We start from the raw sequence: 16,599 nt of genomic DNA, 5'->3' as shown, positions 1-16,599 counted from the left end.
TCCTGGCACTAAGATGAATCAGTTGAACATAAATTCCACACTGGCATAGGTGGCCCAGAGAAGTTGTGGCTGCCCCATCCCTGGAAGTGTTCCAGGCCAGGTTGGACGGGGCTTGGAGCAACCTGGCCTAGTGGAAGGTGTCCCTGCCTGTGGCAGGGGGTTGGAATGAGATGGGCTTTAAGGTCCCTTCCAACCCAAACCGTTCTGGGATTCTACAATTCAATGAAATTAGGTGAAGTTGTGTCTGCATCTCTTTTTACAGCCTTCAGCATATACATACACAGAGAAGACGAGCTGCATCTAGCGAGGCTAGCTGGTGAGGTTATTGATTAAAAATGCTGTTACAGTCCCAGCCTGATATTTGAAGTGAGACATCACCACAACATGTTGTCAGCCACATGTTTGCTCATTAATTAGGGGTTCTAACTACCAGATTGCTCAGGAAGAAGCCTCCTGCTCTGGGGACTCCTGCTGTCACCACTGGCAGTCCAGGACACAGCAGCAGCCACCCACGGCGGGGCCCTTCCAAGAGTGGAAAAGCAAAGATGCCCAGCACACAGCTGGGAGGAGGATTGATTTCACTCTTTATTTGCTCATTCCTCCCAGTGAGGCCACGCCACAAGGGCTATTTTGACAGAAGATCCCCAGTGTTGGCTGTACTCAGAAAGGAAATTGCGAAAGAGCTGTGAAGTCAGCCTAAATTTTCCGTGGCTTTTATTTAAATTCAGAGGGAAGGTTAACTGAATTATCATGTTATCATGGGATGGGATTTATAGTGAATACCCTTTTAGTTTTGGTAGTAATGATTTATGCAAACCAACAAGTAAAAAGACTGCAGTTTCATGCCTGTTACAGTTGCCACAGAATCATAGAATCACAGGCTGGTTTAGGTTGGAAGAGACCTTAAAGTTCACTTAGTTCCCATGGCAAGGACACCTTCCACTAGACCAGGTTGCTCCAAGCCCCGTCCAACCTGGCCTGGAACTTTCCCAGGGATGGGGCAGCCACAACTTTCCCTGGGTAACCTGTGCCAGGGCCTCACCACCCTCACAGCCAACAATTCCTTCCCAATATTCTTCCTAATGGGGATGCCCTCTGGCAGTGGGAAGCCATTCCCCCTTGTCCTGTCCCTCCAGGCCCTTGTCCAAAGTCCCTCTCCAAAGTCCCTCTCCCTCTCTTGGAGCCACTTTAGGCACTGGAAGGGGCTCTCAGGTCTCCCCAAAGCCTTCTCTTCTCCAGGCTGAACACCCCCAGCTCTCCCAGCCTGGCTCCAGAGCAGAGGTGCTCCAGGCCTTGGAGCATCTGTGTGACCTCCTCTGGACTTATTCCAGCAGCTCCATGTTTTACTTATGTTGGGGACCCCAGAGCTGGACCCAGAACTCCAGTGGGGTCTCAGGAAAGCAGAGCAGAGGGGCAGAATTCCCCCCTCACCCTGCTGCCCACGCAGCTGGGAATGCAGCACAGGATACACTTGGCTTTTTGGGCTGTGAGCGCCTGGATCCTTCTCCTGCTGATGATTTTTTCCTGTTACTTCAGAAAAGGCCGAATAATGACCTTGAGACGCACAAATAGATGTCACTCCCAAGGGAAGGGCGCCAGAGCCCGGGACACCACCATCGGCATGTGCTGGGCATCGCCCGTGCCCGCGTTTCTGCTGAGTTTAACGGAATTATCCGGGCATGGAATGGCTCGGGATTAGTGCCATAGCTGGGAAGGGCAGGGCAGGGAACCACGCGGTGTATTTGGGCCCTGCCACAGGGGCTGGGGAACACAGAAGCACACGGGGAGAGGGTGCTGGGAGAAAACCCGCCCGGACTTCAGGCGCGGCTTTAGTCTGAAATGTGAAAACGGGATGATTTGGGGTAACTTTAAATGGAAATTCAGTGGGATCTTGTGGAAGCTGAGGGAAAATCCAGGGCGGTGGTCACGGCCCCAAGGCTGGCAGAGCTCAAGGGGCGTTTGGAAAAGGCTCTCAGGGACATGGTGGGAATGTTGGGACTTTCGCGATGGTCGTCAGACGTTCCTACTGGGCAGGAAGAAAGAAAATCAGGATCGGATTTTCAGCAGTAATATAGATCCATGAGAAATAGCAGTTTTTATGATTATTAATTGCACTGTTAAACATGACAGAAGTCTGCCGAAGTGTTTGCAGCGGTGCTTGTCGGCCACAGGTCTGGAGAAATCAACGTCCAACGTGCTTTTACTGGAACCATCCGTGGCCATTTAGCTCACACATAAGAAGAAAATTTGAATTTCTTGAATTTCTTGAAGTTTTTTTCCCCCCCCCAAGGCGCTGAACAGACAGAACCGCAAGCGCTTTGCTTTCTTGGGTCTTTTTGGAGGGTTATTTCTTGAATTTCTTGAAGTTTTTTTTCCCCCCCCTAAGGTGCTGAACAGACAGAACCGTAAGCGCTTTGCTTTCTTGGGTCTTTTTGGGGGGTTATTTTTGATTTCTGTGACTGGTCTTGGTCTTGAGCCGTATAGATTTTGATTCACGGGTGGGCAGGGGACAAAAAAACACAAGTTACTACTTTATTTTATTATTAAAACTAAAGGGATGAAAACGGAGCCTCAAGGACAAGGCCGGGGGGGGGGAACCCGGGGCCGGGTCCCCTCAGGGGCCGCGCCCACCCCTCAGGGGAGGAGTCACGTGACACCCTCCCCCCCGCCCCTCCTCCGCGCGCTCTCGCGCGTTGTTACGTGACCCCCTCCGGGGTGGAGGCGGCGTGGCCAAGAGGGAGAGGGCGGGGCCTGAGGAGAGAGGGGGCGTGGTCAGGCACAGAGCTGCTGCGGGGGCGTGGTCAAAAGCGATGGGCGTGACCTGAGGAATAGATGTTACGGAAAGGGGGCGTGTCCAGGTGTAGGCGCGGCTTATGGGTGTGGGGCGTGGTCAGCGGGCGGTGGGCGTGGCCAACAACGCAGGGACGAACGGCCGGAATGAGACGTGGGCGTGGCCACGCTGAGGGTGGGCGGGGCCTGCGGCGCGGAGGGGGCGTGCCCGAACGCGCGCCGCCGGTGCCCCCCGGTGTGGGCGTGTCCCCCGTGACGCAGTTCCGGTTCCGGCGCCGTCGCGGTGGCGGTGGAGCTGCGGCCGCCGCGTCGCTCCGGGCCTGGGCCGGCTCCCCCAAAACAGGTACCGCGGGACCGCCCCGCCGCGCACACGGGCCCCGCGCCCGCGGGAGGCAGCGCGGAGGGGCGGAGGGGGGCGGCCCCGCCTCGCACCCTCCCCCCTGGAGGTGCCGCCCGGGATGCGGGGGGCGGGCGGTGCCGGGCCCTGCGGAGCACCGGGGGGTTGGTTGTGGCGCTGGTGACGGCGCTGACTTAGCTGGGTGGGATATTTCGTCAGCTTTTATTTGTGCTACCTGGTCGTAATTTATAAATAAGCGTAAACTGCGTACAAGTGGTTTTAACTGAGAGGTTCCTCCCTAAGGGAGGGCTCAGGAAAGTCAAGGTTTCGTAGTTGGTTGATTTTATCAAATTTTCACGTATGCTTAAGGCTCCAGGGCGGGCCAGTACTGTGTGGTATCGGTGCCTCCTGAGAGCTGCCGGCCTGGCAGGTTTAATTTCCAAGGGAGAACTTGTTCCCGGGTGAATTCCGTGCTGATCCGGGGCTGCTCAGCCTCACTGTCAGGGGATGTCGGAACAAAGGAGGCTGCTTTGTCTTTTTTTGAAGCAAAACCGACACGCCCTGAAACTGCCCTTCCCGACGCCCGGGAGATCATGGCTGATGGAAAAACCCGTGGGGAATGTCAGGCGGTCCTGGAAAGCATTTGGGATGTTCTCCTTGGAGCTTGAGTTCGTCCAAGTGCATTTTAGCCATGCCAGAGGGAGATGTGAAAGGTGCCAGTTGTGAGATTGGATCCTGGAAAGGGGAGTTTTCCTGTGAAGGACCCTTTGCTGAGGAGCAGAAAGGTTTCTGTGGGGTTTGTGTGTCAGAGGTGAGGCTTCAACTGGGATGTGACACATGGTTTTGGTGTTTTTACTAACTGAAACTGGAAGAGAAATCGATTTAGATTGGGTATTGGGAAGGAATTCTTGGCTGTGAGGGTGGGGAGGCCCTGGCACAGGTTGTCCAGAGAAGCTGTGGCTGCCCCATCCCTGGAGTGTCCAAGGCCAGGTTGGACGGGGCTTGGAGCAACCTGGGATAGTGGAAGGTGTCCTTGCCCACAGCAGGGGGTGGAACTGGATGATCTTTAAGGCCCTTTCCAGCCCAAACCAGTCTGGGATTCTCGGATGAGAATGAGCTCTGTAGCTCTCAACAAAATTCAGAGGCAACTCTGAAAGATCAGTTTTAGTTATTCCAAGCTGCTGGACTAATGCACTTTGTGCAGGATCCACAGGGCTGGGTGCTGTGGACAGGAGGAACCTTTGGCAGTGGAGACTTTCTGTTCTGCCCTGATGTATCCCAGCTGGCACCAAACAAGGCACCTCCACAGGGATCCCTCTCTGCAGGGTGTGGGACCAGCTGGCTGTGCTGTGGGGACCAGGGAAGTGATCAGGGCTGTGACTTGAGTGGCCTGTTGTGGCTGGAAGGCTGGAACAGATCACAGATCCTTATGGCTTTATGTCTTACAGCTCTTGGAAACTGCCAGGACCTCTGTTTGGAAGACTTTATTTTTTTTCTGGTGGTTGATAATTTATAGCAAATGCCATGATTTGGTTGTTGCTCCTACTGAAATCCAGCCTGGAAGTCTGAAAACTAAAGATCTGCCTTTTGTCTCTTTTTGTCAGTCAAAACAGACATGGGAAGGGGCAGGAATATCACCAAACCTCATGGAGCTACTGGTGATGTAGCTGTTGGTTTAGTTTGCCAGTTGCCTTTGTTCTCCCACTGGATAAACACCCAGGGCAGACTAAAGGATCTGTGGCATGTGAGGAGGCATTAAAGTTGGGGAAAGGGCCAGAGCAGGCCACCAAGATGATCAGAGGGATGGAGCACCTCTCCCATGAGGAAAGGCTGAGAGAATTGGGATTGTTCAGCCTGGAAAAGAGGAGGCTCCAGGCTTATGGTGGCCTTCTAGTACCTGAAGAGAGATAAAAGGAGCTGGAGAGGGACTTTGGACCAGGGCCTGGAGGGACAGGACAAGGGGGGATGGCTTCCCACTGCCAGAGGGCAGGGTGAGATGGGATATTGGGAAGGAATTCCTGGCTGTGAGGGTGCTGAGGCCCTGGCACAGGTTGCCCAGAGAAACTGTGGCTGCCCCTGGATCCCTGGAAGTGTTCCAGGCCAGGTTGGACGGGGCTTGGAGCAACTTGGTCTAGTCCATGGCAGGGGATTGGACTGGATGATCTCTGAGATCCCTTCCAACCCAAACCATTCCATGATACCATAAAGGCCAGCTCTAAAGTGTTGATATTTAATGCCTGAAGCTGCAGGAATTTGCATATTTTAGAAAACATTTCGAAGCTGTCAAAGATTTGGTGTCTCTTCCATTTTCTCCAAGTGCTATGTTGGGTAGTTACACTTATGTGGGCAGGAATCCTGTTGTGGATGAGGTTATGCTGGTAGGAATTAGTCATGTTTGGAGTGACAAAGGAACCTCTCTGCCGAGGGAGCTGTGCCACCCAGTGGAAATGCAGCACAGCCTGTTGCATCCAGAAAGCCTTTTTTTTTTTCCTGGGTTTGAAAGATGATCTTGGAGACAGGAACTAAATCTGGCACATCAAGTGTTGGAAAAATGTCACACAACTCAAAGAAATGGGAAAGCAGTTGATGCTTAGTTTTGGGTAAGGAAGAAAAAGTGCCTTGGACAGCTCTTTCTAATGAGAATCCCTAAGGACTGGTGGTGGATAAAAGCCAGGAAAGGCGAGAGCATGGGAAAAAATGCTACTAGATCTACCAGTTTTGGTGGGATGGATGAGATCAGAGAGGGTTTGGAGCTTCCAAAACACTGTGGAGCTGGTTTGTTGTGGAAGCTGTTTGTAGGACGGATTTAGCACAGCACACACGGCACCATACTTCCAGAAACAGGGATTTCAGACCTCTCAGCAGGTCACCAGTTGGTTGTGAGCACTGTTGGTCAAACTCTCCTGCCAGTGCCATGATGGAGTTGTGCTTCCCAGCCTTTCTCTTCCCAGCCTGTGGCACAGAGCCCAGCAGCCTCGTTCCTCTCACCTCCCTGCTGTTGATTTTTGGGAGCAGCTCCTGGGTGTCCAAGAGGCCTTGGCCTGTGGCCTGAAGATTTTCCTGTGTGTGGTTTCTGGGCAGGTGCAGTGAAGTCCTTCATCCCTCTCATGGCTCTCCAGGATAAAGGATGAGAGAGATTGAGCTCCTGGAGGCCTTTTTTGCAGACATGGATGATCTCTCTCCATCCTTCTCTTCTGTTTGGTGCTTCTGGCCATGTGTGTCCTCAGAGGTGGCTGGGAAGTGGTGCCCTGACCAGCTGGACCTGGAGCTGGCAGGCTCTGGGCTTCTGGAAAGCCAGGGATGTTTCCAGGGGCGTTGGCCTTGGGAAAACAAAGGAAATCTTATCTTACCAGCACAGTGGATGCAGCAGGACTTGGGTTTGAGTGCTGCCAGCTCTGCTGTCTCTCTGCTCCCTGCTAGCTGAACCCTCCTTCTTCCACTTGCTCTTCCTTCATCCTAACTCCAGGAAAGGATAATTTGGGGTAGAGTTTAAAGTCTGTTACACAAATGGGCTTTTCTCTGCTCATCTCAGTGCACTAGGAAAGCTTAGAGAGAAAATAAGAGTCCATTTGTTAATTCACTGACTCTAAAAATCCCATCAAGGCACCACTCAGTGGGGTTTTTCCTAAAATCCTGAGCCCACCTGTGACCAGGGGGGACTTTAGTTACTCTGAGGCCTGCTGTCTGACAGAGTAATCTGTGAGCACGTGGGTGCCTTGGGCAATATTTTTATGAATATAATTGTTATTTCTGTAAGGTTTCGACTGAAATTCTTTTGGTGTCGAACAACCTGAATGGGATATACATTCCAGATTTAAGTACAGATGAGTTCATCTGTTTTCTTAACGTGTCTAAGGGCTAATTTCAGTTTCTTTCCTATGAAATGAAGGTGGCAGTACCCAGATTAAATGTCTGTTTAAAAAACATCCCTGAAATAGGCCATCCTGTCTGCAAGAGGATCCTTGACATGCTTGGCATGGGCTCAGTTATCCCAAATGTTGCCAACAAATGTTGCTCTTGTCTGCTTGCCAAAGTAAAAAAGCCACTAAATCTCATTATAAGATATGCTTAAGTACCTTTTTCCCCCCCCTCATAAATCGTGCAGCAGAATTGTTCCCTTCGTTTTCATGGCACAGAAATATTTGGGAATTGTCTGCTAACAGATATTATTGGGGATATTAGCTGATATTGGTGATCGGGTGTCCTAGTTAGAACATCTGGGACCAGTTCATCACTGGATGGGTGTAACCCAAAACTGTGTATTCTAGAGCCTTCCATGCCATTGCCCACAAACTGTCTCAACTGTGTTCATCCACTGCTTGGCTTGAATTTCCTCCTCTCTGTCACTTCTGTGACAGATCACAGGATTTTCTTCTGAGTTCTCCTTTAGGTTTATCACCTCTTTTCCTTCTCCCCTTTGCAGCAAATGTTCCAACTTCTTCTCAGGGCTGTTTTTTGATCTCTTGTAGATCTGCTTTTCAGTTGGTTTTATCCCATCTCTCAATCTCCCTAAAGAAAGGAGGATTCTCTTGGCCTGTTTTGGTGTTGCTTTTTGATATCATGATTTTTGATTATTATTATTATCACTACTACATTTACGTGTGCACATATTTAAAAGGTGTTTTTTTTTTTACTTGTATCTATATTAATGAGTGATTTCTTATATTTTGTGGGTTTTATTAAATAACTTCTATGCCCATGGAGGTAAATTGAACTCCAATGCCACTAAAAAGCACATGTCAACTTATTATTTTTGAGTGTGGATCATTGCAAAAGCTAATGAACTCTTAACTTAAGAGCTATTTATTGAGGAGAAATTGAGGGGTTTTTTTCTGGTCGATGTCTCTGGAACATCTGAGCTGTTAATAATGGGAGAAGAAACCACTTTCCTGATGTAGTTCAGTTGGTTCCTCAATTTTAAACAAGTAGTCATTGATCTGAGCAGTGTCCCTGATCTGAGACAAAGATTCCTTACTTGAAGGAGCTACTGCTCTTATAAATTAATGCTGGAGTTTTAACAAACCTTCAGATTGATGCAGTTAGGCACTGAATTCCACCCAGGTGTTAACTTTGTAGACATGTATTTCCTAAAAGGCTTATTTAAATTAATGGGTATTTCTTGAAAGGTTTATTTAAATGAATGGGTATTTCTTGAAAGGTTTATGTAAATTATTAGGTGTGTTTCTTAAAAGGTTTATTTAAATTATTGGGTATAACTTGAAAAGTTCACTGTGTTTCCACAGAGTTCTGAGTTGCTCCTTGTGGTCATAAATAATTTGGGAAATGGGACGAGCAGTGTCCTGTTGACAGGAAGCCATTCAGGAAAGTAAGGATTAGGTAATAAATTGGCAGATATAATTCAATGGTGATAAATCTGATGTAATTCAGAGTAGATAAATGTAGACTGGTGCATATAATTTCATATATAAAATGATGGGCTGACCCTTAGCACTGGGGAATGAAATACTGCCACAGAAGTGTCAGTTCCACAGGGATCAAAAAGCAGATGGAACATTAAGAAGTATTAGGAAGGAAATAGAAGACAAACCAGGGCATAACTGTGAAACTGTATAAATCAATGGTTATCCCACATCTTCAGTTCTCTGTGGTTTTTTTCTTGTCATTCATCCCAAGAGATACAAAAGACTTGGAAAAGCCTCAAAGAGAGGCAGGGAGAATAATGAAAGGTATGGAATAGCTGCTGCACAGGGGTCAGTGGAATGAGCTGGAGCTCAGCCTGGAGAAGAGACAGCTGAAAGAAGGTGGCAAAAATCTGTAGGATAATGATCTGCATGGGAAGGTGGATGCAGACAGACTTGCTGATTTCCTCACCTGCAAGATTGGAGGAGCAACAACTGAAACCAGTAAAATCCAGGTTTAGAGCAAAAAAAGAAGGTGCCTTTTTGTGCAACAGATAGTAGCCCGTGGAGTTCCTTGCCAGTGGGTGTTTTAGGAACAACACTGGGGCAGGGATATGGGACATCCCCATATCCAAGTGGGGTGATTGGACACGTTTGTGAAAAATGAGTTATTTGAGGGTTGTTACTCCATAGAAATTGCCTGTAACTTAGGAAGTGTCTGAGTTTGGAATCATGGAAGTTTTGGGGTGATTGCCATCCCTCTATTGTTCCTCCCTAGGGGTCATTGTTAAGATGAAATGGGATGCTGAGCTAAATGGCCAGAACTGTCCTAATATTAGGAAGTTGTGTAGGTAGGAATAAACTTACAGTGCAGTTTCAGAGGAGACTATAAATGACATAATGCAAATAATGTGGATATACATTAACCTAATGGAGCTTATAAACCTATTTGATCTGGGCTGTCTGCCCCAGCCTCCATCCCTGAGACCCCTCTCAGTGTTAGGAGTGACGTCTTCACCATCAACAAGGGGGAACAGGGGTCAACCTGGTGGTAGTACTTGTACTCTTGACTTACATTTTTGCATTTTTCCTCCTCTTGTGCTCCTCTCTGTCTCCTACACTCTCCCCTAAAACCTTCTGGAGTGTCCACCCGTTTCACCTGCTCTTGGTCACCTTTTTAACAGTTCCTCACCTCTAGTCAGTGTTTGTTGTCAGTCAAACCAAACAGAACTTTGCCCTTTTGTGTGGCTCGTCAGGATTGACAGAGCCAGTCAGGGATCACTGTGGTGAAGCTCTGGAAAGCCCCAAGTGCAGCAGTTGCCTTCATGAAAAGGTAGAACATGGCTCAGTGGTTCCTGTTTTCGGTGCTGCTTGGAAGTGTGGAGGGGTTGGAAGTTGGTTACACATTAGTGACACCTTTGCCAGGTCTGTGGTCAGCTGCTGGAGCCAGTGAAGGTAAATAAGAGCATCCACTGCCTGTAGTGTTTTGTGGAACACTTGGAGGATAAAGCATCAGCAAACTGTAGTTCTTTCATTTCTGACAATAAGATCTGTGTGGGGATTCCAGCTCTGGGGCTCCCCAGCATAAGGATGTGGAGCTGCTGGAGTGAGTCCAGAGGGTGTCACGGAGATGCTCCAAGGGCTGGAGCCCCTCTGCTCTGGAGCCAGGCTGGGAGAGCTGAGGGTGTTCACCTGGAGAAGAGAAGGGTCCAGGTTGGACTTGGAGCTTGGAGCAACCTGGTGTAGTGGAAGGTGTCCCTGACCTTGGCAGGGGGGTTGGAACTAAATGATCTTTAAGGTCTTTTCCAACCTAAACCATTCCACGATTCTGTGATTTAATCATGTTTTGTTTTAGATGCATTGACTCCACCTGCAAGAATCGTGCCATACCTTTTCCGAATCCCAGTTTAGAAAACACCTGGAATACTTCCAAGGGGTCCCTGTAAATTTTATTTCCATTACCTTGTACCCAGGGATCCCCAAAGCGTCCCCTGGGCACAGAACACTGCTAAGCTTGGATCTGGTGTGGGCCAGAGTCACTAAAACCAAGGCACCAAGAGTTGCTGCCAGTTCAGCACTTCCTGTGCTTCCAGTGAGACCGGCGTAGGTGTCTCATGAACTCTTGCTTAAAAATACCTCTATTATTTTCAACAAATTTCACTTTATCTTACCTTACTTTTCAGCACAATGTCTGGAACTGATGATTTTTCGGTAAGTAACAGTTTTTCTTTCCTGAAGATCAGCCAGTTGCGTTCCTTCTTTCTAAAAGCTGACATAGTTTTTGGAGGAGAAGGGGAGCTGACAGCTGAGAGGTGATTTCCTCTGTACTGCAGTCGCGGTGTTTTCCTTCTGGGTAAATGTAGCAATCCCTGGACTAAACACTGGAAGCTGCTGGGTGCCTCGTGGGTTCTCTTCTGTGACATTAACAAAGGAGCTGTGCTTTAAAGGCATCAGAGTAGCTGTAATGGAAATGTAGGAAAACGTTCCCAGGTTTGTGGTGCAATTGCTTTTTGTTCCGTGTGGTAGGTGGCCTTTTATCCTTTGGATTTCTAACTGTGGCATGTCAGAATGCCCTGTGCCCTGTGCTACCTGCACAAGGATGAATGTAACCATGTCTGTGCAGCCACAGAGAGCTCTTCTCCTCCCGTTTTGGCAGCTGGAGCGTGGGCACGCGGCGGGCGGGATGTCTGCAGCTGGGAATTCCGGTCGGCACGTTCCGCTCTCACCGGCGCTTTGTCTTCCAGTTGGCAGATGCTTTACCAGACCAGTCGCCTGCTAAAACCTCCAAAGTGAGCAGCTCCAAGCCTGGCCAGCAGCCGGGGCAGCCTCCGCAGGGCTGGCCAGCTTCCAACCCTTGGAATAACCCCAGCGCCCCCCCTATGACACCGACGGGACTACCACCAAACACATCCGCTTCCAGCGTGCCCTTCGGACCTCCTCCCACGGGAATGTATCCTTCAATGCCCCCGGGACCGCCTGCTCCATTTCCTCCTCCTCCTACCGGACCCTCCTGCCCTCCTCCTGGTGGTCCATATCCACCCCCAACTGTGCCAGGTCCTGTCCCGCCAGGGCAGTATCCGCCACCAAATATGCCCTTTCCAGAGCTTCCAAGACCTTACGGAGGTCCAACAGAGCCAGCTGCGCCTCCTGCTCCTGTTGGGCCATGGGGATCCATGCCCTCTGGAGCATGGGGACCAACAATGGGAGGGCAGTATCCTGCTCCCAGCATGCCATATCCACCCCCTGGGCCATATTCCGCTCCTACCCAGACTCCAGGGGCCGCGCCGACGGTGCCGTGGGGCACGGTCCCGCCTGGAACGTGGGGACCTTCACCGCCAGGGCCATTTCCTCCACCCACAGGATCATATCCAGCTCCAGGACTATATCCTACGCCCCCTAATCCTTTTCAAGTGCCATCTGGTCCTGCTGGTGCTCCGTCAATGCCTGGTGGTCCCCATGTGAGTATTTAGTTTTGGTCTTGAATCACTCTGAATTAATACTCGTTTTTATAATTCAGTAGCACAAATCTGTTAGTGCAGGTAAGGAATTTGAGCACACCTGTGTTATTCCTGTAGTCAGTGGGATAACAGCCAACTTCTTAAATATTATATATACTAGAATAGTGATATTATTTCAAGTTTTGGGGCATGTCTCTCATTACAGTGCTCTTCCACTACTTGGAAAGCCTCTAAAAGCCAAAAAAGGGAGGAGGAGGGGAAACCTTGTAATAATTTCAAAAATAAAAAGTGTTCCAGTCTCTTTTACCTAGAGAGGTTGCTTCTAAGGCACGTAGGGAGGGGGTAACAAATTTATGAGCATGAATTTCTTCTTAATTAAGAATTTTTATAACTGTGAATGAACTGCTGTGTGAAAAGCCTGTACTGACCATGAGTTATTGTCTCTTGCAGCCTTACCGTTGAACACATTCTGGGCAACAAAATACTGTAGTTTTCCACCTTCATCCACTACTTACAGAGATTTTTACAGTTTTTGTTTCAGTAATGTTTGGGGCTATGAAGAGTATTGCCTCTTGTATGTGCATCTGAGGTATGAAGGAGCAGTTTACATCAATTTACCTTGCTCATATGCTGGCGTAATTGTTCGGTTCAATAAAGTGAATTACAAAGAGAAGAAATCAACTAACATCTGTGGTTCTTACCTTGCAAGCATTCCTTGGAAAAAGAAAACGGGAGTTGCCATCTAAGGATTGTAAAGAATCAGGCCCATGGAGTTAAAAAAAAAGTTAATTCTTAAATTTCCATTAATGCTTTAAGTCTCGTTGCCAGACTCGTGCTGGCGACCGAACGGATGGATAGTCATATTTTGTCTATTTTCAGGTTATTCTAAAATGTCAATAAATAAGGTGTTTCAACATTTTAGTCAAGAAACCTAATTCCTGAACGTGCTACAGTAACTGTAACGAGACAGAGCATGTGAACTCCAAGGTTTTCTCAGCATTTTGTACATACTCAAACCAATTCCTCAGTCTGGGACTACGGAGGAGAAGGAGCCGCGTTGGAGACCCTCGGTGTGACTTGTCGGCCACCGGGGTGTTGGTGTTCCCAAACAGGCGTTTCTGTGCAAGTGGAATAACCTGGATGTGCGGTTTTAACTTTGAATCAGCAAATGTGAGTTTTTGTGCATGCCAATGAGGACGTTCCCGTTGCCAGTTCTCATTCTGTGGTGGTTGGAAGTTTGGCTTGGTCCGTGTAAAGAGAAACCGATCCCCTCGTAGGTACTTCCCTGTTTCTGACCTGGGTTCTAGTCATTTCAAATTCTGACTTGGCTGCTGGGCTGTGCAAACCCAGCAGACTGTTTCGGATCCCTGGAAACTGAACTCGAGCTTAAAAGGTGAAAAAAAAGCAAACCCCACCCTGACCATCCCCTTCCCAGCAGTTTTTGGCACGACGGTTCCGTCGGCTACAGAGATCCTTGTTGAGGATGAGGGGGGCTCTCCTTGGGGTTCTGCTGGATGTTATCCTGGGAGCAGCCCCCTGTTCTCACCTGGGTGTGTGCATACCTCACGGAGTCAGTGGAATTTGGGAGAGATTGAATGTCAGGAAGCCTGTGCACTGCTGTGTAGCTGCCCCCCCGGCCTCCGAAGGGGCGCTGCCATGAGTTTTCCTGTTCTTGCCATATCTGTGCAAAGCACATCCAAGGGGTTTGCCAAGACACAGCCACGTGTCAGCCAGGAGTCCTGGCCCTCTTGGTGGTACTTCATGGCCTGGGCTTGGGCCACAGACAGTTTGTTTCATCCCCAGCTGGGGGATCTCCTAACTTAGCCTCTGTGGGTAGAATTAGGAACAGATTTTCGCTTCACATGGTAGCTCATTAGGGAGTCTTTGTATCATGGAACTGTGAAAATGAGTTTAATTCTCTTCCAGTACCTTTGTGGCTTCCTGCATGCATGTGATGGACATCTTAAAAACACCGTGGGGTGACCTGGTGGTGACTCTTGTTGGTAGTTGTAGCCTTTATGGCAAAATCCTACAGTGTTTGTGCAGGAGGAAGCAGCCAGCTGAGCTATGCCTGTTTTAATCTAATGCCATGAAAACTGATAGCAAAGGAATGTGCATTTTTTGTTTCAGGAAGGCAATACTGGAGCTGAACAAAAATACTTAACATTTCAACTTAAAACCCAGCAACTTAACCTTAGGAATAGGAACCAAAAGTATGAGTCTCCACTAACCTTAAACAAACCCCAGTTGCCCCCCCCCAAGCAGTCTTGGGTTAGATCTTGGCAAGACTAACTAAAAACTAACATAAGAAACATGGACTGCATTTGCTGAAGTGCTTTTTTGATACCTGCAGCCTTAGAGTGTAAATCAATGTAATGAAAACACGTTTATTCCAAATGAATGGATCATGCAGTAGCAGCACTCCAGCTGGAATTGCACTGGCCGTATGTCTCTGCAGGGAATGGGAAGAGGTAGGAAAGCAAAAGTAGCAAGTAATGCTTTTTGGAAAGGGGTTTTGTAAAAGTAACTAGACTTCTAGGTTCTTCCTGAAATAGGCAGGATTTATTACTGGAACATTTAGGCTAAAATTCAATATATATGGGATGTTTTTCAATGTATATTCGTATTTCTTGAGGTCATGAAAACTGTTTCATAACCCCTTTGTTTTTGTGAGCAGAGTTCTTTGCATAGCAGTGAAAAGGGTATTTCCTGTTAATCTATTGTGTAAAAACTCAAGGTGTCACTATATACCGTGTAGTAACTTTATCACATGTTATGTCAAGTGTGAGCAACTTCTGGCCTGAAGCTTTTGCAATGGAATTTGTACATTTCTATGCATCGTTTGAGTTCAACTGCTGAGAAGTTCGTTTTGACTTGTGCTTTGAGGTTGACATACTGCATTTGTTTACAATACAGAATATAAGCAATCACATCTTTAAAGTATAGATTATCACCTGCTGCTGTATTTTCTTTAGATGAAACAAATATTGCTGTATGATAGTGAGAAGCTATAAATACAGGATTTGATATTTTTTTGAAAATGCTGTCACTTTTGTATAAGATTAGACATTAAACGTATTTTCAAGACTGTTGTGTTCACTGTTTTTCAATTCCTGCTTTTGACATGCCTGTGTAGACTTTTGCCTTGAATGAATAGTAAAAATAGGACATCCTTGATTTTGCAAAGCCTGAATATAAAATCAGAATTACTTGACTTCTGTGAGTGTTTTTCCTATTCCTTTTTTGTGATTGTTGCAGCCTGTAAAAAAGGGATATTAAATGTGGATGTGACCATGGCTCTGGTGTAGCATGTCAGCCTCAGGTGTTGCATGTTCACAAATTCTTTAGTGATTAAGAGAGAAAGGATCTGGTCTTGCTTGTTCCAGAGGAGGAGTGGGACTGTTTTTTACCTGTGAAGAGTGTGGTGTGTGTTTTCCCTGCCTCTGAACAATTCCTGTGCCAGATTGGCCCACATGGATGTGGTAAGTGACCCCCAGACCGGTGTTTTTATACACTTGTCAGGAGTCTGATGGGATAGGGTGGATAACACAGACTCCAGGACTTGGCATTAATGTGAACTCCCAAGTTTGGGCATCAGTCATGATTACATTTCCACAGAGAGGCTTGCAGGGCAGTTCACACTGAGCTGGCCAGTGCTGCTGCCTTTGCTCACACCTTCACCCTCCCAGGGAGGTAAAAATGGCAGCAGTGAAGAGTGGAAACAAAATTATTTACCCACTCGAAGGCTTGAGAACAAGCTCTTCTTAGACCATGGTCCAAAAGTGATCCTTACATCTGTGAACAGAACAGTGTGCCCAGTGCTTTATCCTGACTTCAGCTGTGGGATTCTCCATTCCTCTGGATTCCTCAGATGAATTGTCTCTGCAACTCCTGTGCATTGGTAGAGGTGAAAATGGGCATCCTGATCCAGTTATGTTAATTGCTGGTGCCCTGCAAACGCAAAACACTTGGGTTGAATATTTTAGGGGGGATGAAGTCCTAGGAGGATCAGCTGAGGGAGCTGGGGGGGCTCAGCCTGGAGAAAAGGAGGCTCAGGGGGGACCTTCTGGCTCTGCAACTCCCTGACAGGAGGGGGGAGCTGGGGGGGTGTCGGGCTCTGCTCCCAGGGAACAAGGGGCAGGACGAGAGGAAACGACACCGAGTTGTGCCAGGAGAGGTTTGGATTGGATATCAGGAAAATTTCTGCACTATAAGAATGGTGGGACATTGGCACAAGCTGTCCAGGGCAGTGGTGGAGTCCCCAATCCCTGGAGGGATTTAAAAGCTGTGGGGATGTGGCACTTGAGGACATGGGATAGTGGTGGGCTTGGCAGTGCTGGGAAACAGTTGGACTCATGGTCTCCAAGGGCTTTTCCCATCTTAATGATTCAATGATTCTTAGGAGAGGTTTGGAAAAACCATTCCAAGGAGTCTTGCCAAGTGGTGAGTGCAGAGTTAGACCACGCTGTAGGATGTGTTAGTTCTGCTCTCCTGTTGGGAAGGCAGGTGCCCAAAGTCTCTGCAGCCAAGTCCGGACCCATTTCTGTGCACGGGCTTTGCCATGGATTCACTGACCAGCCTGTCCAAACTGCCTCCACACTGTCCAGAGGGAGAGATGGCAACCATGGAATCACAGAATGCTTTGGATTGGAAA

At 48.2% G+C, this 16,599-nt stretch overlaps 1 protein-coding gene across 1 annotated transcript; it reads left to right on the top strand.

Moving 5' to 3' along the window:
* The first annotated feature begins 2,999 nt into the window (after positions 1–2,999).
* Positions 3,000–15,159, top strand: MAPK1IP1L (mitogen-activated protein kinase 1 interacting protein 1 like). The gene is made up of 4 exons (XM_064659604.1): positions 3,000–3,133; positions 10,671–10,698; positions 11,232–11,945; positions 12,396–15,159. The coding sequence occupies exons 2-4, from the start codon at positions 10,675–10,677 to the stop codon at positions 12,405–12,407; spliced, it is 750 nt and encodes a 249-aa protein (XP_064515674.1). The 5' UTR covers positions 3,000–3,133; positions 10,671–10,674; the 3' UTR covers positions 12,408–15,159.
* The last annotated feature ends 1,440 nt before the right edge of the window (positions 15,160–16,599 follow it).

Source organism: Pseudopipra pipra, chromosome 6 (genome assembly GCF_036250125.1).
Source record: "Pseudopipra pipra isolate bDixPip1 chromosome 6, bDixPip1.hap1, whole genome shotgun sequence".
In the NCBI taxonomy this organism is placed as follows: domain Eukaryota; kingdom Metazoa; phylum Chordata; class Aves; order Passeriformes; family Pipridae; genus Pseudopipra; species Pseudopipra pipra.
Note: the sequence above shows the minus strand (reverse complement) of the source record. Positions and strands in the feature narration are given on the sequence as shown.